Source organism: Cetorhinus maximus, chromosome 22 (assembly GCF_964194155.1).
Source record: "Cetorhinus maximus chromosome 22, sCetMax3.hap1.1, whole genome shotgun sequence".
Taxonomy (NCBI): Eukaryota; Metazoa; Chordata; class Chondrichthyes; order Lamniformes; family Cetorhinidae; genus Cetorhinus; species Cetorhinus maximus.
The window spans coordinates 28,473,874-28,496,196 of NC_135900.1; the positions used below are offsets into that span (position 1 = coordinate 28,473,874).

A 22,323-nucleotide genomic window follows, 5' to 3' on the forward strand; every position below is an offset into this window, starting at 1 on the left:
GAGTGGAAAATATATATTGTCTCATACTGCACAAGAAAGATAAATTTATATTACAAGTCATGGTGAAGATTAAATATAAACCCAGCTGTAACAATTCCTTTAGATACCATTAGGTTGCACAGTATTACTATTCTCCACAAATTACTCAATGTTTTAAAGCATGAAGTTTGCATGCACAACATGTGGTTCAAAATAAAATTTTGAAAAGTGAAAATTTACACATCTCACATTGACATTACTTTTAACCATTGAATTGCCTTTTATGTTTTTCAACAGCTTTTTAAACGGTTTATTTGAATGTGTCACATGACTGTGTCACATGAGTGGGGACATGTTTTTATATTCATGAAAATTAATCAATTTATTTAATAAAAGCTTCAGGAAACCTCATCCCGCTTGTGGATGAGGTTTCCTGAAAAATGCGAAGGCCGCTTGGGCTTTCTGCCTGCCCGCCAACCTTAAGGTTGGACAGGCAGCTTTCACAAGTGGCTCAATTGATTATTTAATGGCCTTAACAGGCTGTTTACATTTCAGCCAGCACGCAGCCGACTCTAGCACGTGCCCGCCAAACGAAATATTGCAATGACGTGTGATGACGTCGGGACACACGCCTGATGCCATCGCGCGTCATTTTACATGTCGGCATGTCGGGCCCGCCCCTGCACGCCGACCGGAAGATTCTGCCCAATAACCTGAGACAAAATTAATTGGCATTTGGAAAGTATATGCAATTAATGGAAGTTAGCATGGATTTCTTGAAGGCCAATCATGTTTGACTAACTTGATCGAGTTCCTTGAAGTATTAAAGAGGGTTGATGAGGGTAGTGTAGTTGATGTTGTGTATGTGGAGTTTAAAATATGTTTGACAAAGCACCACCTGATAGGCTTAAGAAAAATTAAAGCGCATGGAATTAAAGGGACAACTGCAGCTTGGACATAAAATTTGTGAAAGAACAGAAAAGCAGAGAGTGCCAGTGAATGGTTGTTTTTCAGACAGGAGGAAAGTATACATTGGTGTTCTCACAGGATCAGTGTTTGCATCAGTTTATATTAATGACCTGGATTTGGGTAGAAGGACAGGGCAGCAGCTGCATGAAAACACCACCCCCTAAGTTCCTCTCCAAGTCACACACTATCCTGATTTGGAACTATATCTCTGTTCCTTCTTCACCGCTGGGCTAAAATACTGGAACTCCACTCCCTAACAACACTGTGGGAATACCTTCACCGCATGGACTGCAGCAGTATGAGAAGGTGTCTGACCAGCACCTTCTCAAGGGCAATTAGGGGTGGACAATAAATGCAGACTTTGCCAGCAATGCCCACATCCCATGAATGAATTAAAAACAGTTAAAAATTTGCAGAGGACACAACAACTTCGAAAAGCAATAGACAATGAGAAGAATCGCAACAGACTTCAGGAGGCCATAGACAGACTGATGGAATGGGCAGACACATGACAGATGAAATTTAATGCAGTGATGCGTGAAGAATGCAATACTCTGAGGAAAGATCAAAGAGTTGGCACAGGCAGAATGGGTCAAATGGCCTTCTGCTGTGCTGTAATATTTTTGATTCTAATAATATTATAAAGAATATTAATCACAGAAAGAGAGTGTATGTTCTCATCCTAATTTGCTTCCTTTTTTTCGACAAACTGCTGAATTTTAAGGCAAACAGAAAGCATTTAATTATCACCTATGTTTTGTTAATGGTTCTGAGCGTATTCAGAAACAGATACAAAAATTGGCAGATGGAGTGATTGAGCGCTAGCCTCAGTTGCTGCCTGGTATTGCATATATCTATGTTTGGGAGGTGGGTGGGACGAGGGGGGTGCCCAAAAATGGCACTGTAGCCTATCCTCAAACTTCTGCCAACCAAAGAATTTATCATGATCCTGAGGACAGGGCAGAAATTTGGACATCATGCCCCCTCCTGCCCCCTCTCGGAGCATCTCCAGCCGCCTTTCACACTGGACAGGGTTTAGTAGGCCCACCAGCATGAAATCGCGGTCTGTTCCCGATCGCGGGCAGCGGTTGGCTTCCTGACTGCCCCTGCCAAGCCCACCCGCCAAGGGCTGAAAGAGAGAGAGAGATACATCCAGCGAAAAATGTAAACTGTTTGTGAAGATCCTTTACAAAGCCACAAGTTGTGCTGCAGGATATTGGATTCCTCTCACCAAGTGCTGTCAAGACTCTGTCCTCAACCTCCCCTCACTGCTGATTGACACCAGGATTCCACCAGCCAAGCCAAACCTTGCTTCAATGATCTGCTGTGATCGGGAAGGTTGATTACCTTGTTGGCATGGGTCACTTTGCAGAACAGTTAAAGGCTGGCCATCCTCCTGTGGACCTGAGGGATGTTAGTGTGTGAGTGGCAGCTGCCAATGACGCCAGAGCTGGCCAAGGGGGTGAGCCCTGGCAACTTGGACTGAGTGCCTTGTGGCTCCAGGACCATGAATCAGCCAAGCCCTGCCAGGTGTTCCTCGGGTGGGTATGCACAGTCTGCAATGGCGCTGCAGGTAGAGAGTGGACTAATCAATGCTCCTATATCCTTTCAGGAGAAGACAGCCCATAACAATATTGAAAGGTCACGGACTGGCGGCCTCCTAACCCTCACATGCCATGAGCAGGAGGCCCTGGAGCTTGAGAGGCGGCATGCACCTTGGTCAACTGGCTGTGGTGAGGTTGGGGTGCCAGACGAAGGTAAGAGTGCAGTGCACTGAGGTGAGAACATCCCTTATTGCAATCACTCTAGTGTAATTTCTATATTGATGTGAACCTCGAAACTGGAGTCACCATTGATATTCAAAAGATGAGGGCACCATGATACAGATATCTGTTGTCTCACCAGCGTGCCTGGCATGCACAGTGACAGTGTAATGACTTAAACTAATGACATGTCCTTCTTGTCCATTTTAGGCTCACCAGCAGGCGGTCGCAGTGAGGACCCTGAAGGCCCACCCCTGACCCCAGAGGACCACCGTGCATAGCACACACCTGCATCATACCCTCTCTGTCAAGCAAGCACCAGTACAGATACCAGCACCTTGGTGGGCATAAGATCGCTGTCTAGTATCTAGGTGCACATTGGTGAGGGCACTTCACACTTGCTTGAGGTGCTGGCGGAGGCAGAAGATGTCCCGGGCGCTGGCAGTCGGAGGATTGGAGACCAGGACGATGCTCAGTCGATGGCTGATGATGTGCCTGTGGAGTCACCCATTAGGCAGCAGATGCTGGATGTCCAGCAGGGTGTGCGGGAGGATCTAGTAGAGATACATGAGGGAGTGCGTGCCATGGTGTCCGCTGTGGAGGAGACCCTGCGGAGCATGATCACTGCGTTGATCCTCATGGCCGAGCGCAATGCCTCCTCCATGGAGAGAGTGGCGACTCCCACCGAGAGGCTGCTCCAAGAAAACAATCAGGGGTCCCTGGGGATGCACTCGGACCTGCAAGCTCTCACACCGACAATGACCTCAGCTGGTCAGTGTCAATGTGGGAGATGGATTGAGAACCCAGTATCCCAGCTAGGTGCCCATCCATCACTGGTGAGCAGGGAGGTCCAATGCGACCACATGTTGGCGCACGAGCTGTTTGGTGTCTCTGCAGGCTCCTCTCAGGGTGCTCCAAATGACGCCAGCAGCTCCTCCACCCCTCTGCCAGTGACCTTGGCATCTGATGAGGCTGCGGCGACTCCCTCCCAGGCGGGGCCTTCACAGGCTCCACGGGCCAGAGGATGACTGCCAAGGTCATTGAGGCCAAAAGGACAGCAGAGTCAGCAGGCTGCCTCCAATGCCAGTGCCAGCGAGGGGAGAACACCTAGACGTAGCACCCACAAACGTAAATGTAAAGCACCTTAAGCATAAGATGGATTTATCACGGGTGATATTTTGTTCCCCATTTTGCTTTAACTTTTTTAATGGTGTGATAAGCCACACCGGTTAATATTCATTTCAGCTGTTTCACATACACAATTAAGTGAGATTTTATTTTTTGCTGTTGACCTCTGTAAGATTCATTTGTTCAGTAGGTGGGGAAGGCCGTTATGTAATGATGGACGTGTGCCTCTTGAAACTTTATTGCACAGGCACAGAGTGTATGTTGCTGGCCAGGGAAATGGTCCTCCCTGGGATTGAGTATGGAGCCTGCAGCCCTGGCATGTGGTGGTGGTTCTTATTTGGTAGTCTAGCTGAAGGAGTGTTGGATCAAAGCGTCCCGGGTGTCCCTGCCTCCCTGGAGGTTACCCAGGTCAGCGTCCAAGCCCTCAGTGTTCTTCTCAACGTGCTCGTCCTCGGACTCACTACTGGACTCATCACCTGTTGCCTGTTCAGCTGCATCAACATCCCCTTCCTCCTCTGGGTCCCCCCTTTCCAGTGCCAGATTGTGCAGAGCGTAGCGTGCAACCACTATCAGTGACACGCGCTCTGGGGGGTATTGCAGTGCGCCCCTTGAACGGTCCAGGCATCGGAAGCACACCTTGAGAAGACCTATGGTTCTGTCTACAATCGCCTTTGTGGAGGCATGGATCCTGTTGTAACGCTGCTCGGCCTCCGTTTTTGGGTGGCGGAGAGGCGTTATGAGCCACCTTTAGAGGGGATAACCCTTGTCACCCAGCAGCCATCCATCCAGTCAGGCTGGAACACTGAGGAGCCTCAGCACCTGGAGTGCCTCAGGATTTAAGTGTCATGGGAGCTTCCAGGGTACCTTGCACAGACTTGCAGGATCTGCATCCTGTGATCACACCCTATCTGGACGTTCATCAAGTGGAACCCCTTCCTGTTGACAAAGGCACCCGGCTCACCCGCTGGCGCCCTGATGCCCACATATGTGCAATCGATGGCACATTGGACACAGGGGAACCCAGCAATCTCTGCAAAGCCTCTGGCTCGCTCAGCCTGGTTGGCCTCATCCGTACAGAAATGAATGAAAGTCAATGCGCACCTGAACAGAGCTTCTGTCACCAGCTTGATGCAGATGTGGACAGCTGATTGGGAGACTCCACACAGATCTCCCACTGAACCCTGGAAAGAGCCGGTGGCATAGAAGTTGAGGGCCACTGTGACCTTCAGAGCCACTGGCACAGGGTGTCCACCCACACAGTCGGAGCTGATCTCAGGCCCAATCATCTGACAAGTGGAGGTGACTGTCTCCCTTGAGAGGCGGAGCCTCCTTTGGCATGGCACCACTGACATATTGAGGTAGCTGCATCGCCGCCTGTAAACCCTGGCAGCAGGATAGTGGCGTCTTCTGCGGCTCCTTCCCCCTTGAATTGCTGCTGGCCCTGCCCCATTGTGCCTGCGCCTCTCCTCTCACAGGTCACTCCCCCGGAAGCTGCACTGGGGCACCTGGACTCCTCTCCCTTCTGCCCCTCTCTTCCTCCTCAAAGGAAATGCCTCTAGCAGAGATCACAATCCCCATTACCAGGGTTATGGAAGGCTGTCTGATACCTGGAAGTGCCCACACAGTCTAAATCCTCCAGGGATCTGGAAGACAACAATGAGTCAAGAAATGAAGCCTAGAAATGCTCAGAATGCAGCTCTGAAATGAGATGAAGCTGTCCAGTTCACAAAAGCAACCAGCAGCACATGATCTCCAAAACTCCTCACTACTCACATTGACAATGCTGCTGACCCTTCTTATCCCAACCATGGATGAGCTTTCACAAATTGTGGCCTGCCATTTTGCCCGTGTGATGGCCAACAATTTGCATGGGCTAGGTAAACTTGGAGACAATTGGTTTGTCAAGGGCCTTAACTGACCTCTTAATTAATTGCAGGTTCCACCTGCATCTCCCTTGCGTGCCCACCTAGCGAAATATTGCTCGGCCGACATCAATGCATGTTATTTCACACTCGAGCAGTTCGGCCGCACGCCCACCCGCCAAGTGAAAAATTCTGCCTCAGGACTGCACCATTGCCAAGCACTGGGTTGATCCCACATGTAGTCAACCCACCCACTACTAATACTAATAAATACAGTATATACCACTTACTGGTCTATAATGTAGATTCAGAATTTAAAATGGTATGGAATAAAAAATAAATGCACAGATAAAGGAATAATCTGAGAATTTCATTTAATAGAGATAGAAGTTGAAGTCACTGTAACTTAGTGGCACTCACATTATACCCTGAATGGCATAAATACTCCAATTGTTATAAAACAACATGTCCTCTAATTCACCATTAGAATGTCAGGGAGATCTACTAGTTTATTGTAACATGTGCTTAGATATTTTTACATGTGCTTAGATATTATTAGTTATGTAAAAAGATTCAAGATAAAAAGAAAGACAACCCACAATGCGACTGAATGATGCTTTTTAAAAACAAATAATACTCTTTATTCCTATTTTCCAAATACAGTGATAATTAATGCATTCACATATGATAAAAAAAAATTGTCTCCTGTAGTGTCACATACTTAAACACTATCAACTTCCATAGAAAAAATAAAAATATATAGAAAAACAGTATTAAAAGTAGATGTACAAAAATATCAGAATTTTGTAAACATAAAACGTCTCTGTGTGTAAAAAGTTTTAAGACATTTGAGAATACAGTATTCTAAACTATTTTTTGCAGGCCAAAAATAAAGGCAATATAAATACAAACAATGTGAGGTATATATAATTCGATATCCCCAGCAATAGCTGGGGAATGTGATTTCTAGTGAACAATACATACAAAAATAAAAGCTATTCCGAAATACAGCATTATATTGATTTGGCAAAAATAGTGCAGAAAGTGAATGAATATTGCACAGAAAGGATTAAGTAGCTTCCTTAAGGACTTCAAGTCTCTTGTGTGCATAATCTTCTGCAAAAGACTTTGTTTCGGCTACAGCTGTTTATGCAATTCATCTGGCCAGACAGCGAGTCACATCAATTTTCTGGCTTTCCATCTGCCATTCTGAAGCCTCAAATTTGCAGGGGCACATATTGATTTCATAAAGGTTTAAAACGTGTCACATGTCTTTGATGGTAGCATTCGTAGCCAATCAGAGAGAAATGCAATACATGCCGTGTGGTATTTTGTGCTGATCTCCAGGGAAGCAGTAAATCTTAAAACTGTAAAAAAAAAAGTCCATTTTTTATAGCTGAGTGGTCATAATATTCAATCTGTTCACACAGACTCTGCTGAGGAAAATTTCTGAATAAGCCTGGTTTATTGGACCGTGGACATGATAGTGTGATTTGAAAACAGACAATAAGTCTTGTACCACTGACTGCTTGTTATGACTTGAGTTGTACTCTCCCGCAAAGGAATAGGTTGAGTGTCTTATTTTTCTACGTATTGTTGATTGGGAAAATTCAAATTTATCTACCTAAAAATAAAGAGTTAAAAGCACAGTTAATTTGTATATTTGCAAAAGAGCATTTATTCAAGATGAGATTCAAATTGTATCTGGTCAAGACTTTTTCAATTCTACAGTCAAAGTAATGCATTTTTTATTTGAACCAGTCAAATCTGGAATATATTATTCTGGCATCAATGACCCTTCTGCTTGGATTTAAAATATCTGATCAGATAGCTCTAGGTTTTTGGCTTTTAACTGTTGCAATGTCTCTCTGCTTCTAGTGCTGTCATTTCCTCCTTGTTAGCCTCTTCATTGAAACTGAAGCAGAATTATCTATTCCATATCCCAGCCGTTTCAGCAGTGTCTCCTTTGAGATTGTATTGCTCATCACTTTGTGGACCTATCTCTTAATTCTCCCTTTGTTACTTTACTGTTTCTTTTTATATTCTTTCTTATTTAAATTTCGTATTTCTTCTTTGCCATACTAATTATTTTTTGACCTCTTTCCTAAGCTTATCATATGCCCTTTTGATATCTCTTAATCCCCAGGGGCAAAAAACTGCAAATTTTCATAATTAAGTTGTCTACTGGCATCTGTGCAGAGACACAGTTGTCAAATGTACAGCTCTGCAGAAAAGTCCTGATAGGATCAGTGTGGTTTGTACACACATTGTTGGTTCGCTGGCCTCCGCTAAGCTGGTTGATTCTCTTGGCCTGGACATGCTGCTACTGCAACATTGCCTCTACTATGATGGTATAGAGTTGTTTGTCCAGGGAAAAGCCATCCCATGTCTGAAGTTGATTTGAGAGTGGGCTTGGAGATGGGAGAAGTCCCCCTGCAATCAATTTTTGGGAAGTGGAAAGCACTACCACAAACTGAAGTTCAGTTGTGAGTGGTTAAACAAATGTTGAAGCCTGTAATAAGTAAGAGAGGTTTGTGCACTAATCAGCCTACCAATTACTTTTGTTGAAGTGCTTGGGCGAGCCGATTGACCTTTTTTTGGGCATAAAAATTACACCAATATTAGGAGGAGCTTAAACCCAAGAAACTTTTGCAGACTTTAACAGTGCAGCAACACAGATGAACTCTGAAGTGGTGGTGGGTTTAAGATTTGCATGGTTATAAAGATTGAGGAAATTTGCATTTAGCACAATAAATGCATAAATGTAACCAAATGTGCGAAAATACAAATTTCCTTGACCTTTTCAGTAAAATAACAATGTAATAATGTTGTAAGCGCTTAAGACAATGAGGAAGTTCAGGGCCAATTTTTTAAAAACTTCACCCTGAGATGCAGCAATGCATTTTATCCAACAGCCTTTAAAAGCACTGACAAAACTCACCTCAACTGTAGGATAGATGGATTTGAATAGGCTCAGCACAGGACATTTATACTTGTTGAATAGCAGTATGTAAACACACATTTGCTAATTTTTACATATAACTGGAAAAATATATTGTTGGTGGTGCTACAATATTTGCAAACTTAAAAGCATCTAAATGAGATTTACTTAAACAAACTATGTTTTTTATCTTTGCTTAATAAATCAGTTAAAGCAAATACATAAACCTAGCTGTAAGTTAAAGCCCTGTAATTTAGCAAGATAAATGAACTTAAAATGTCAATGTAACATTTTAATTCCAAGAAAGCCTCAAGAGAAACACTTTTGAAAAAAGCAAGTTTAGTTACCTCATGAAAATGACATGCACACTTTCCCTGAAGAAATTCTTTATAGCGTCCCATAGTGATACTAAATGTATCAATAACATCATAACCATAGGCCTTTGCTTGAGAAAGTATTTCTGCATTTTCTTTCCACAAATTTTGTACTTCATTCTATAATAACAAAAATGTCAAGCATATGAAAATCATATTAGATGCTTCATGTCTCCAGCGTATTAGCTAAAATGCAGCCTGGTAACTGATATAGTAGTCCAGCCTGGGATTAGTTTAAAACTCTCTTTTAGTGACCTATATAGATGATATATCAGAATGTGGGCAACATTGACAAGACTAATTTTATTGCCCACCTCTGGATGCCCTAAGAAGTTGGTGGACCTTTTTGAAACGCTGGGGTCTCAGGATTGGCCCCCTCTGCACAACTCACTGACTCACAGAACGAAAGTGATTCCAGACTACTGCAATTTTAAACCAGTTGTATAAATACTTTATAGGTTGAGTAGTTTTGTAATTTGCTATCGTGTGGAGAAGTAAGTCAGTTCTGCTTGAAGATCAAATCCTGGCACCCAAAAGTAAATGCGTTCCTTAATTTGTAAGACATTGTCCCAGTGCCCTTTGGAAGGACAGCCTTAATTCTGAACTCGAGCTATGTTATGAAACTCTAGTGTATAGTAATCTTCACCACCTCTACTAACCATTGAGGGAGAGGAGGGTGGAATTGGCCCCATATGTCTGTTCTCAGATTAAGGTTTGGGGACAAATTTCCAGGTATGAGAGATCTCCCCCAGAAGTTCCCAGGCTGCCCTTCTAAAAGGGCACCCCTTGAATATGCTAATCAGTGACACAATGCTTGATTTAGTACCCTGCTACCAAATGTGCATTGAATGCTCCACAGAGTTTTCCTGGGTCTATAATGACTTGTGGCCATCAACAGAAAGAGATGTAAAACTAATTTTCATTTGTGTTAATGTGGAGCAGAGAAGCAAGAGTGTTCCTCCTGGCTCCAGGGCAGAGTAGTACTGTAGGCCACTAACAGCATGGTCTTGCTCTTTCACTTCCCATTCACCACCACCACCACCCCCGCACCCCCCCACGCCCCCATGCTCCACCCCAGGACTTAACTGCAGGTCAATTCCACATCATGACTGGTCTAATTTTCCAGGGCCACGACCGGTGAGCTGTGTCAAGATGCCTGATTCATGTCCACAGCACACTGGTTTTATGCAGATGAGGGCAAACCTAGAGTGAACCTTTGGCATATATCTTCAGATGCATGTTCTAAGTGCACCATCCACTTATTGCTGTTTTTTTGTGTTCGAATATTAATGGAGTATCCATGTACATATCAGATTATCAGGAAAAAATTATGTGCCTGAATGCTATTGGAAATGCTATTCCATCTGTACAAGGGTGGCATTGTAAGAAGAGCAGTAAGGCTGTTGAAAGTTCTGCTTGCCTCCATCATAACTGGCCACAGGGATATCCCTAGAGTACTGTATTTTCTTGCACTGAATTTCATAGAAATTACAACATGGAAACAGGCAGTTTGGCCCTGCCAGTTAATGTTGATGTTTATTCTCCATAAGAGGAAAAGCTTAGTTTGTGAAATCTCCTGAGATGTATGATGCCAAAAGCAGCAGTACTTCACATTTTGACTTGTCTTACAAAACAGGATACTTGCATGTCTTAATCATGTTAAAAGCCTTAAGGTAAACCAAGGGTTTTGCTATATGAAAAGGCAATGTAGTTAACTGGACTGTAAATGAAATCCATTAGTGTTTCCATTTATCACACCTGTAGCCATATCTCCAATGCAACCTTGAGACCATCAAAGGTTTGTATCACACAGCAGTTAAATATTTAATCTCCTGAAATTATACCCAAGGCCTAATTCCATTAGCTTTAAGCTTCATAGAAAGAGTATCCATTAACTTATAAAATTACCAAGTGTCTTATGCAAAGTATGTAGTACGTCAAAAGTGCTGAGACAGCACTTAAGGATTTCTTCATGGTTGTCTCCACTTTTTCTACAGTGTTGTAATATATCTGCTATCTTAGACTTAGGGAGTTTGTACATCCTCAGAAAAGCATGAGGAACTTCATTTTTGGTTCCATTGTTTCATATAAAGGATCATATTTTCTTCTATTTGACAGTTTTAGTGAAAATATAGACATAAAATGAAAATATAAACAAACAGCATGTGTTAATAAAACTATCCATCAATGTTTAGTGCTGCTATAAAAGTGAAAGAAAACTGATGCAGGAAGTCTCTGCTGCTGTCTGTGAGTCTATACTGATGAACTAATGGGTAGATAGTTGCTCAGTGGTAATGTCACTGGATGAGCGATCCAGAGACCCAGGCTAATGCCTTGGGGACAAGGGTTCAAATCTCATCCAATTGTATTTAAATCCAATTAATTAATAAATCTAGAATTGAAAGCTAGACTATCGTTACCTGGTCTGGCCTAGATGTGACTCCAGACTCTTAACTGCCCTTTGAAATGGTCTAGCAAGGCACACAGTTGTACCAAACAGAAAAGTCAAAAAGGAATAAAACCGGATGGATCACCTGATGGAAAACCAACTTAGGCACTGGAAATGACAACAACATACCCCACCCTATCCTGCAGTGTCCTTACTAACCTCGGGACACGTTAGCAGAGGTGGTGACACAGTGGCATACAATCGGGAGGGAGTTGCCCTGGAAGCTCTCAACATTGACACTGGATCCCATGAAGTCTGATGGCAGCAGATCAAACAAGGGCAAGGAAACCTCCTACCATTTTCTCTCAGCTGATGAATCAGTACTCCTCCATGTTGAACATCACTTGGAGGAAGCACTGAGGGTTTCAAGGGCACAGAATATGCTCTGGGTGGGGGACTTCAATGTCCACCGTTAAGAGTGTCTCGGTAGCACCACTACTGACTGAACTGGCTGAGTCCTGAAGACAATAACCTGCTCACTGACGCTCAGTTTGGGTTCTGCTAGGGCCACACAGCTCCTGACCTAATTACAGCCTTGGTTCAAATATGGACAAAAGACCTGAATGCAAGAGGTGAAGTGAGAGTGACTGCCCTTGACATCAATGCAGCATTTGACTGAATGTGGCATCAAGGAGCCCTGGTAAAATTGAAGTCAATGGGTATCAGGGGGAAAACTCTCCACTGGTTGGAATCATACCCAGCACAAAGGAAGATGGTTGTGGTTGTTGGAGACCAGTCATCTCAGTTCCAGGAAATTGCTACCTCAGGGTAGTGTCCAAGGCCCAGCCATCTTCAGCTGCTTCATCGATGACCTTCCCTCCATCATGATTACACAATGTTCATTCACAACTCCTTGAATGTTGAAGCAGTCCATGTCCAAATGCAAGTAACATTTGTGCCATACAAGTGCCAAGCAATGACCATTTCCAATGAGAAGAGAACCTAATCATCTCCTCTTGACATTCACTATCAACATTCTGGGGGTTACCACTGACCAGAAACTGAACTGGACCAGCCATATAAATACTGTGGCTACCATAGCAGAAATTCTGAGGCGAGTAACTCACCTCCTGACTCCCCAAATCGTGTCCACCATCTACAAGGCACAAGTCAGGGTTGTGATAGAATTCACTCCACTTGCCCGGATGAGGCTCAACACCATCCAAGACAAAGCAGTTTGCTTGATTGACACCCCTTCCACCAACTTAAACATGCACTCTCTCTACCACCGACACATGGTGTATACTATATACAAGATGAACTGCAGCAACTCACCAATGCTGCTTTGAAATCACCTTTCAAACCCGTAACCTCTACCACCTAGAAGGACAAGAGCAGTAGAACATGGGAACACCACCTCCTGCAATTTCCCCTTCATGCCACGCACCATCCTGACTGGGAACTAACTGCTGTTCCCTTACTGTCGCTAGATCAAAATCCTGGGACTCCCTTCCTAACAGCACTGTGGGTGTAACTACACTACATGGACCGTGGCAGTTGAAGAAAGTGGCTCACCACCTTCTCAAGAGCAATTAGGGTTGGGCAATAAATGTTGGCTTTGCCAGCAATGCTCACATCCCATGAAAGAAGTAAAAAAAAACTGTTGTTGCTATTTTAAAAATATTATACTTTAGGCCAGACTTGTTGGTTACCGACTTTAATGAAGATGAAGATTTCAAAGTATCATCACAGCAGTGGTAGAAATTAGTAATGCACTGGTGTTTGTGGTGAGAGTGCATGAATGTAGCAGCTATGGCTGGTTATACTGTAGTAGAACAGGGACAGAGGGTGGCCCATGAAAGCAGATGGCAGTGGAGGTGTACAATTCACAGTGGTCTGCGCCTTAGCCAAAATAGCACGTGGACACTGGAACCGGAAGCCCTGCTCCCACTTCCGACAGATCCCATTTTCACTGGGAGGAGGGAAGGGGGCAGGATGTTATTTCAAACTGGGGAAACCCGAACCCAGCCAGGCTATTTGAACTCAGTGCTGAGTTCAAACAGACTCCAGAGTACCTAACTCCTTTCATTACAACTGGGACAAAGTGGGCCTTTTAAACAGGCCGCCTCGGCACTCGACAGCCTCTGTGGAGCCTGCAAACTGTTTGCAGGGTGGGCAGGCCTGACTCCAGTACGCACCCAACCCCACCCCAGAACAAAAATCCAGATGTTCAGGGATGTTTCTCCTGAAACAGGGGCTGGGATTTTCCAGTCCTGCCTGCCACGGGACCGGAAATTCCTGCCTGAAGTCAACGGACCTTTGGCTAAGCGTCAGATTTTCCGTCCCACCTTTGACAATTCCCGCTGTTGGTGGGACTGGAAAATCCCACTAGGTATGTGTAGTAATTGTAGCTTTAAGGAATGTAGTGACTGTAGCTTTAAGACTTATTGAGTTGTATAGTATCACATGACAGTGAATGAATCAGCTCTAAGCGCCGGGAACCTTAGAGTGGGAGTTCCTCTTCTGGTTGTGGAGCTTGATGGAAGCATGTAACTGCTGCTGCAGTCAGTAAATAAAGTTCGATGTTTCTAATGAGAAACCGGTCTGGAAAAGCAAGTCCATAACAAACTGGCGGCGAGGATAAATCGGGTCTGACATTGTCCCTCGCTCAGCTACAGTGAGTCTCTTGTTTAAACAGAGGAAAAGGAAGATATACTCATCAGATATGCCACATTTTGGCAGGATTTACCCCTTCAAACCACCCACAGAGGATTGGTGTCAATATGTAGAATGCCTCGGGTTCTATTTCCAGGCAAACAAAATACCATGGGAGGAAAAGAGGAGAGCAATTCTCCTAAGTGTTTTCAGGAGTAAAACCTATAACTTAATCCAAATTTTGATGGCTCCAACTGCCCCCAATTCAAAGACCTTCAGTGGTAGACTTCATTAAGGGACCTAAACCCTCAGTCACCATGCAGAGGTTCAAGTTTAATTCAAGGGTTAGAGTCTCGGGGAGAACATTGCTACATACATGGCGAAATTGAAACAACTGACTGAACAGTGTGATTTCAGGGAGACCCTAAGCGATATGCTCAAGGATCATTTGGTCTGCAATGTGCAAGATGATGTCATTCAACGACGATTATTAGTAAAATAAACCTCGATTTTAAAAAATCATTGGAAATAGCACTCGTGATGAGAAGCACTGAATGGGACGCACAGCTATACAAGGTGCACAAAATGACGCCGTTTCCAGTTGGGGCGGGAACAAACATCCAGGTGTGGTGTGAGAAGCCAGGACTCTGCAGCGAAGCAGGAGACAGTCCCCGCTACCCGAAAATTTAAAATAAATACAGAAAACAGCTCAGCAGCAAATCTGAAAATGAATTGTTACTAATATGGGAGCAATCATACTCCTGAAACTTGCCATTTCTGCCATAAAAGAGGGCACATACTGAAGCATTGTAAAGCAAGATTGAGACAGACTCCTAGACAGCAAACTAAGTTAATCGAAGTACATAATGTGGAAGAACCTGAAATTACCAATTTTGATATTTACTACCTATTTAATGTAAAAGTAAGGAAGACAGAGCCAATCACTGTTACTCTGCAAGTAAATGGAAAACCTTTAATGATGGAAGTGGACACTGATGTTTCAACCATTGTAGTGGGAGAGCACACCTTCAAATACTGAAACAAAAGTACTCAACAACTGAATTTGGAGCAGATTTAAGCCAAATTGAAAATTGTACTGGCGAAGCTATCCAATGAAGGGTATTACCGCTGCACCTGTTTATTATAAGCATCAAACACCACAACTCCCAGTAATGGTAGTAGAAGGCAAAGGACTAAGCCTCTAGGTCGCAATTGGTTGAGGGAAATTAACCTTGATTGGCCAGCGAAATTCCGAAAGGAAGCAGGAAGAGTTCCTGAGTTGGGAAAGGAACAAGGCAAGGTACTTCAGAATGAGCCTGGAGAGTCAAAGGACCTTAACAGGATGTGAAAGGAGTGTGTAGCCGTTCAGAAATCTGAGGAAATGAAGACTGTCTTAAACAGCAGCGTAGAAGAACAACAAAAGAGACTAAAGGAGACTCTGCTGAATTACAGAATTCAAGATGAAGCAAGTGAGCTCCACAAAGAAAAGGAAAACTTGTTGAAGGACCTTCATACACTACAAGGATCCCTCAGGTCAAAGGTTGTACCTCTGGAAAATTACAGATAAAGCAGAAAGAATTTAATGCCACTCTGAACAGACTGAAGAACCAATTGGCAGAGAATGCGCAGCAATGTTCAAGGTTCCAGGAGGAAGCCAACAGATACAAGAAGGAGACAGAAGAGCTGAAGAATCAGCTGAGGAAACAAAAGAGGCATTAGAAGGATAAGTTGTGGAAGTTTCCAAATGCAAGTGGGTGATGAAGCCATGGGTAGCTCAACCCCTGAACGGAACCAAGTTGAGGTTTTGCCTGAGAGAAGTCTGGCCGAACTGTGAAGTAAAAATGAAGGACAAAACTAAACTCTGTGGTAGACAGAAGACAAGATGGAAGATGGTTAAGAGAAGACAATGATCAACCACCCACCCCCCACCCCCCAACCCCCACTACTACAGGTTCAACACTTTCAGAGTTATTTACAAAGCAACACCTTCAGACGAGATTAAGCCTGATACTTCCCAATTTTGAGGGGAAGGTGGGGAAAAATCAAGGGAATCAAAAAGCGACTCATGATTTGCATTGTCGTGTGTGAGAATTTACTGTAAGTGAAGCAGTATACATATGAAACTTCGGTGGTAGATCGAGTTGGTTATCTGGTGTAATAGTTCCTGTGACCGGATCCTTGTCATACCACATAGAAATGGAGGGCTGGATCACCCCCAAACATGGATCATTTGAGAAGAAGGGACATACCCCAACAAAATGATAGCCATTGAAGAACCTGTGGTCCCTGTTGAAGTTGTTCAACCAAGGATAAATATACCAGATGTTTCTGTTGGAGTAGATAACACTGAACTGCCTGTGCCTAAAAAGGTACGTGATGTTGCTGTGGTTCCAGGTAATGTGGATCCTGTAAGAGATTCGAAAGTAATGGAGCTACAACATTCCACCTGGATCAGGAAACCTAAGAGAATGAACTTATAATTCCATGACCCGTGTATATATTATATTTGTAATGTCATGAAGGTAGATGTCCTTGTAAATACAAACTGTACAAAAAAATTTAAAGGGGGAGGAATATAGTAATTGTAGCTTTAAAGAATGTCGTAACTGCAGCTTTAAGACTTATTGTGTTGTATGGTATCATATGACAATGTGAACGAATCAGCTCTAAGCATGGGGAACCTTAGAATGAGAGGTCTTCTTCTACCTGTGGAGCTTGATGGAAGCATGTAACTGCTGCTGCAACCTGTAAATAAAGTTCAATGTTTCTAATGAGAAACCTGTCTGGAAAGTCAAGCCCATAACACTGTGCCAAGCTGGGAATTTTCCCAACTCTGCACACCTGCCTTGGGAGTGAAAATCCGGGCCAGTGGAAACCACACCAGACAGCAGATCTCCAAAAGAGTGTCAGCTTCTCGGGTTTGACGGAGGATAAAGAGAAATCACAGAAATCTTTTCAGAGACTGATAGCATGCATATTTTAAAGTCTAGCGTAGAGGAAGGTTCTGCACATAGTGAGGCACTAGGGTCAAGTGTGCAGGAGCAAGGGCTGGGGGAAAGGATAGCTCAGGTACCAGCTTGCTGGAGAAAGCACACTAGCTCTGTTACAGAGGAGTCAGATGAGGACTTCAATGGGCCAGGCTACAGAAGCAGGCTGATGGATGTACACAATTAAATTCTTGCTGAATTGGAAAGCCTGTGCCCAATGTCAAGAATGGAATTCAGCTCCAACTTGGCACAGGGCTTTTCACAAAAAGAGCTAATTCTTTCCAACATGGAACATGTGGTCCTTCATCAGCACACTTGTGGAACTCACCATGATGTAGTGATGCACTGTCTGATGATTGATGTCACAATTTCCATTGCAACACAAACAACTTCCATCAAAGGTTTGAGTACTGCATTGAAAGCTCAAACTGCTGCCTTGCAAGCTCAGACATTTTTTTATTCATTCATGGGTTGTGGGCATCGCTGGCTAGGCCAGCATTTATTGCCCAACACTATTTCCCTTGAGAAGGTAGTGGTGAGCTGCCTTCTTGAACCTCTGCAGCCCACGTAGGTAACAGTGCTGTTAGGGAGGGAGTTCCAGGATTTTGACCCAGCGGCAGTGAAGGAATAGCGACATATTTCCAAGTCAGGCTGTTGGCACGGTGACTCTCGGCATCAAAGCAGTTCAATAATCTTTTATGCAACAGATCAGTTGGAGTACTGAGACAATCAAAAGGTGGCTTCAAATCAGCATTGCACACTCATTCACTTCATCATCTCATTGCTTTGCATGATGTTGGCATTTGTTCAGCACATGCACATGCAAAGCCCTTTAGCACAATGGCATCCTATGCCCTTCTTGGAAGTGCACCTGCAAACTGAGCCCCATTTTTGAGTCTTATGTGGTCATGTAACAGCTAAAAAATGGTGCTCCATAACCCAATTTATTGCCCATTCTCTCTACCGTTGTTTCACGTACAATATTTTTTATTTATTCTATTTTTTTATTTATTCTTTCATGAGATGTGGGCAGTAATGGCAAGGCCAGAATTTGTTGCCCATCCCTAATTACCTTTGATATGAGTGACTTGCTAGGCCATTTAGGCCAAATGTAATTTGCATAACATTGCAATTCTTTCTTCTAATAACTTTCTTCCAAACATATTTTTGTAATGGACCATTTTAGTTATATATTTATCAACACCATTGGTAAAATGGCTTATTCACTGCTTGGGAAATAGATACACTGTGATTGTTTAATGGTAGTTTGCTCCTGCTAATGAAATTAGGGTTTAAATTTAGGTTGTAAGTTATGAGAGATGGACACTTTTCCTATTTTTCTCAAAGGAAAACAAATAATGACGAAATATCTTCTTGCTCTACAAATAACAATCCAAGCTTTTCGTTTTGCACTCATCAGGACACTCAAGAATACCAATATAAGAGGGAAAACAACAATTTATACTATATGTGAAGAGAGTGCTGATTGGTTGGCAAGTGGCATTGCCATGAAGAATGCACCACTGGTGGTGACTGACAGTTAACTACCAAGCATTGTTTGAAATTTAAACCAAGCAATTTTACCCCGATTGGTCAAGGCATTGCCCTGAGGAATGAGTCAGCGAATGGCTGTCATTTATTTTATTCAGCTGAAACAGGTTCAATGTGTGTACATGTTCTTTCTGTCTGCAAAGAACAGGGCCATGTGTATTAATATATGTAGCTTCCAGTATATGCAAATGTGCCACATTGTGAGCCTGACTGAACATCTTAAATTGTTAGCATATTCTTGGCACATTGAGGATAAGTGACGGCTATTCGCTGACTCATTCCTCAGGGCAATGCCTTGACCAATCAGGGTCAAGCTGCCTGGTTTAAATTTCAAACAATGCTTGGCATTTAACTGTCAGTCACCATCAATGGTGCATACGCCATGGTAACACCACCTGCCAGCCGATCAGCACTCTCTTCACATACAGCATGAATTGTTGTTTTCCCCCTTATATTGGTATCCTTGTGACTGTCCTGATGAAAGACGAAAAGCTTAGACATGTCCCTTTTTTTCCAGCAGTACTCAAGCTCTGTACTACCAAATGACTATTAATAACAATCCAGTTTTTTAACGAGGAGATATTGGCCCATAACTTCCGTGGAGTTGCAATCAGAGTCGGATTGCCACCCCCGCCCTTATTTACTTACCTGGAAATGAAGCTGCTCCTTTTGCGTCCAACTTCCAACTCGGGCCGGGTGAGAACAGTGTAGTGCAGCAGGTTCCCAAGGCCTTGAGTCGAGGGCAGCTGAGTCGGAGGTAAGGAAGCCACAACCCATTTTTTTACAGTACTAGCTGCCGTAAAGCAGTTAATTTTAAAGATCCAGCCACTTTGAGAAGCTGGGGAGAGGTTGTAAGGCAAGTGGGTAGGATTCAGGGGTCAGGTGGTCGCTAGGGGGGTGTTCAGGTAGTCAGAGGTGGTCGGTGGGGGGGCGGTGTTCAGGTAGTCGGGGAGGGTCATGTGGTCAGTGAGGGGTGAGGATAGTCGGGGTGGGGGGGCAGTTGGGGAGTCCTGTGAGGGATCAGGGGGCAGTCAGCGGGTCGTGTGGGTGTCAGGGAAGTCCCGTGGGGATTGGGGGCAGGCAGGGGGGCGTCGGAAGTGTCGGGGGGAGCACATCTTTGGGGTACTCCGAAATTACCATGGCCCAGAGCTGCAAAATTATGCCCCAATATTCTCCCTTTCTTCTTTTCTTCTCTTTTAGCACTTTTCTCTAAGAGGGTGATCTGGAGACCAATATTCTCTGTAGCTGGCTGCTGGGAAATTATCATCCAGCTCCAATGGCAAATACTCCAGTGTCAAATTAATATAGAACTAACATGCAGAATTACATATACAATTAGGCTACTTGCAATGACACATTAAAAACAACGCACAATGACAAAAATTAAATGCTGAGGATTCAGCGACATTGCCTTAAGTCACAACACTATGATAAAGGATTGGCCAGAAGTGCCTTCAGCATTACAGGAGTTGGTATTATCTTTCATTGATAGAAAACATGTTGTAGACCTGCTTTTAGATGAAAGCAAAGAGTATAGGGGCAACATTTTCCCCCCATTGGGGGGAAGTGCGGGAGCGGGTGCGGACGGGCTGGCATCCGATTGGCGCCCCCCCTGTCAGGGGCGCGCTGCCATTTTACGTGGGCAGGCCAATTAAGGCCCGCCCAGCGTGACCGCTATGCGCTCCCTGTGTGGGTGGGGAGGGGGGGATTCCCTCAGTCGGGAGTGCGCTCTTTTGCGTGGAGCGCACAGATCTCCCTGAGGCAAAATGCTGCCTCAGGAAGATCGGCTCCAATTTAAAACTTTCAATAAAGGTCATTAAAAAATTTCCCTGTCATGTCCCCTCATATGACACTGTCACACGAGTTGGGACATGTCCATAACTTTTATTTAAACATTTAATAAAAATGTAAATACCCTCATGAAACCTCATCCCACCTGTGGATGAGGTTTCATGTTTTTTCCGAAGCCCGCCAGGGCTCCGGGCCTGCCCGCCAACCTTAAGGATGGATGGGCAGGTCCATCAATCATGTTAATTAGTTTTTTAATGGCCCTAGTAGGCCATTGACAGTTTGGTGGGCGCGCAACCAAGTCGGATGCATGCCCGACGTATCCCCGCGTCATTTTATGTGTCGGCGAGCGGGTCCTGCCCCCGCTCGCCAACCGGAAATCTGCCCCTGGTGCCTTATATTGAGAAATTAGTAGCTGTGACTGTAATTTTGAAGGAAGGCATAATAGTAAAGTGATTGGTTCTAAGCAAAGGTGGCTTATTGTGGAACATAAATATGCTTGCAGTAGTTATTGATTACTGCAAGCATATTTTATTTAATAAATTAAATTTTATAATTATTGAAAAGATATTTTAATGCTGATCTAGCGACATTAAGCTCCAGTAGATTCAACAAACATTTCAGTTTTTTTAAAAGTTAATTCATATTTTGTAAAGATGCAATGTCATTTTTTTTCTGTTCATATTTTGCTTCCTGTTTTCTCCTGGCCTTTTGGAATCTTCATTAGCTAAGCGAAAAGGGTAAGCAGCTAACCTGCTCCTTAAGCCTTTGGCAGCGCTGGTCTGAAGTGTCAGAGAAGCACAGAGAATAGTCTGGAAATAACTGGCCTCTTTTTGGCATTTTTCCACAGAGACACAGCTGAGATTGAGTACAATACAGTAATTTCATAGCACTGTTTGTCTTAGGAGTTTATTGGCCTGAGTCTTTCACAAATAATTGAATTTAGATCCTAGGTTGGCAATCCAGCGTGGCCTATTGAGGTGTGCATAAAAGCTAAAAACATGGGAAGGCAATATAGTTGGTTTTCTGGAAGGTTGAGATCAAATGGGCTGTAAGGCCATCTTCATTCAAATCTACAACACAAACTTAGAATGTGAGTGATTGAACGTACCATTCTTTGAAACACAGCCTAAATTATTACCCTGGTCTGTGTATTAATCCCGTATGGCAATTTTTAATTACATATAAATTTTCTAAAGACCTGCAGTAATTACTTATGAAAATAATTGTTATCATTGCTGTTGGATTTTTAAAATTTGTGCCGATAACTTCAAAGGCAGAAATCTCTAATACTTCATACCATGCTCTTTCTGCTCCAACACAGCTAGCCTATAAAGAAAACGAGGATTGGTTCTTGGACGCTGCTGGCACAAACAGCTGTTAAGTGTTTGCATGAATTGAAACAAAACACATTCAGTGTTACAAATATTTTTTATTAAACCTTTGGGACATTTGGTTCTGTTGTACATTTATGTACAAGGATATGTATATTTTCAATCAATCACTCAGGTTTGCTGGTATTTATTTATCTTTAGAATGAATTAGAATTTCAAATGTGAATTATGGTCAGAATTAGCTTCATTCAGGTGACCAACTTCCTAGCCACTTGATAAAATGTTCATCACTACCACTTTATAAGATTATTGAGCCGGTCTGCTTTGAACATCAATATTGTAAGAAACAGATATTTAATGAAGAAAATTAAATAACTGCTAATCTTTCTGGCTTTATGATATTGATTCTAAGTCAAACTTTCAGATCTTTACATAATTTACAGAGTTCTATTGCAATTAAAAAAGGTTTTGTAACTTAATGAATTGTATCAGCCTAGAAATTACAGCTGGCAATAATAGCAGATAAATTTTAAAATGTTCATATGACATTCTTTGGTTCACTTTAAGGAAAAATTTTAACTCAGTTAAAATAAACTGACTAAT

The 22,323-nt window shown here is 43.3% G+C and overlaps 1 protein-coding gene across 3 annotated transcripts in view; it reads right to left on the reverse strand.

Moving 5' to 3' along the window:
* Window positions 1–6,315: 6,315 nt before the first annotated feature.
* Window positions 6,316–22,323, reverse strand: part of cped1 (cadherin-like and PC-esterase domain containing 1) — a 281,530-nt gene continuing 265,522 nt past the window's right edge. For 2 of the 3 annotated variants that reach the window (XM_078567996.1, XM_078567995.1), the window contains 2 exons: window positions 8,990–9,136; window positions 6,316–7,325 (listed from right to left, as the gene is read on the reverse strand). In XM_078567996.1, coding sequence (XP_078424122.1) covers window positions 7,092–7,325; window positions 8,990–9,136 — 381 coding nt within the window. In that variant the 3' untranslated portion in view covers window positions 6,316–7,091. The remainder of the gene's footprint in view (window positions 7,326–8,989; window positions 9,137–22,323) is intronic. The other variant, XM_078567997.1, reaches the window with a different exon arrangement.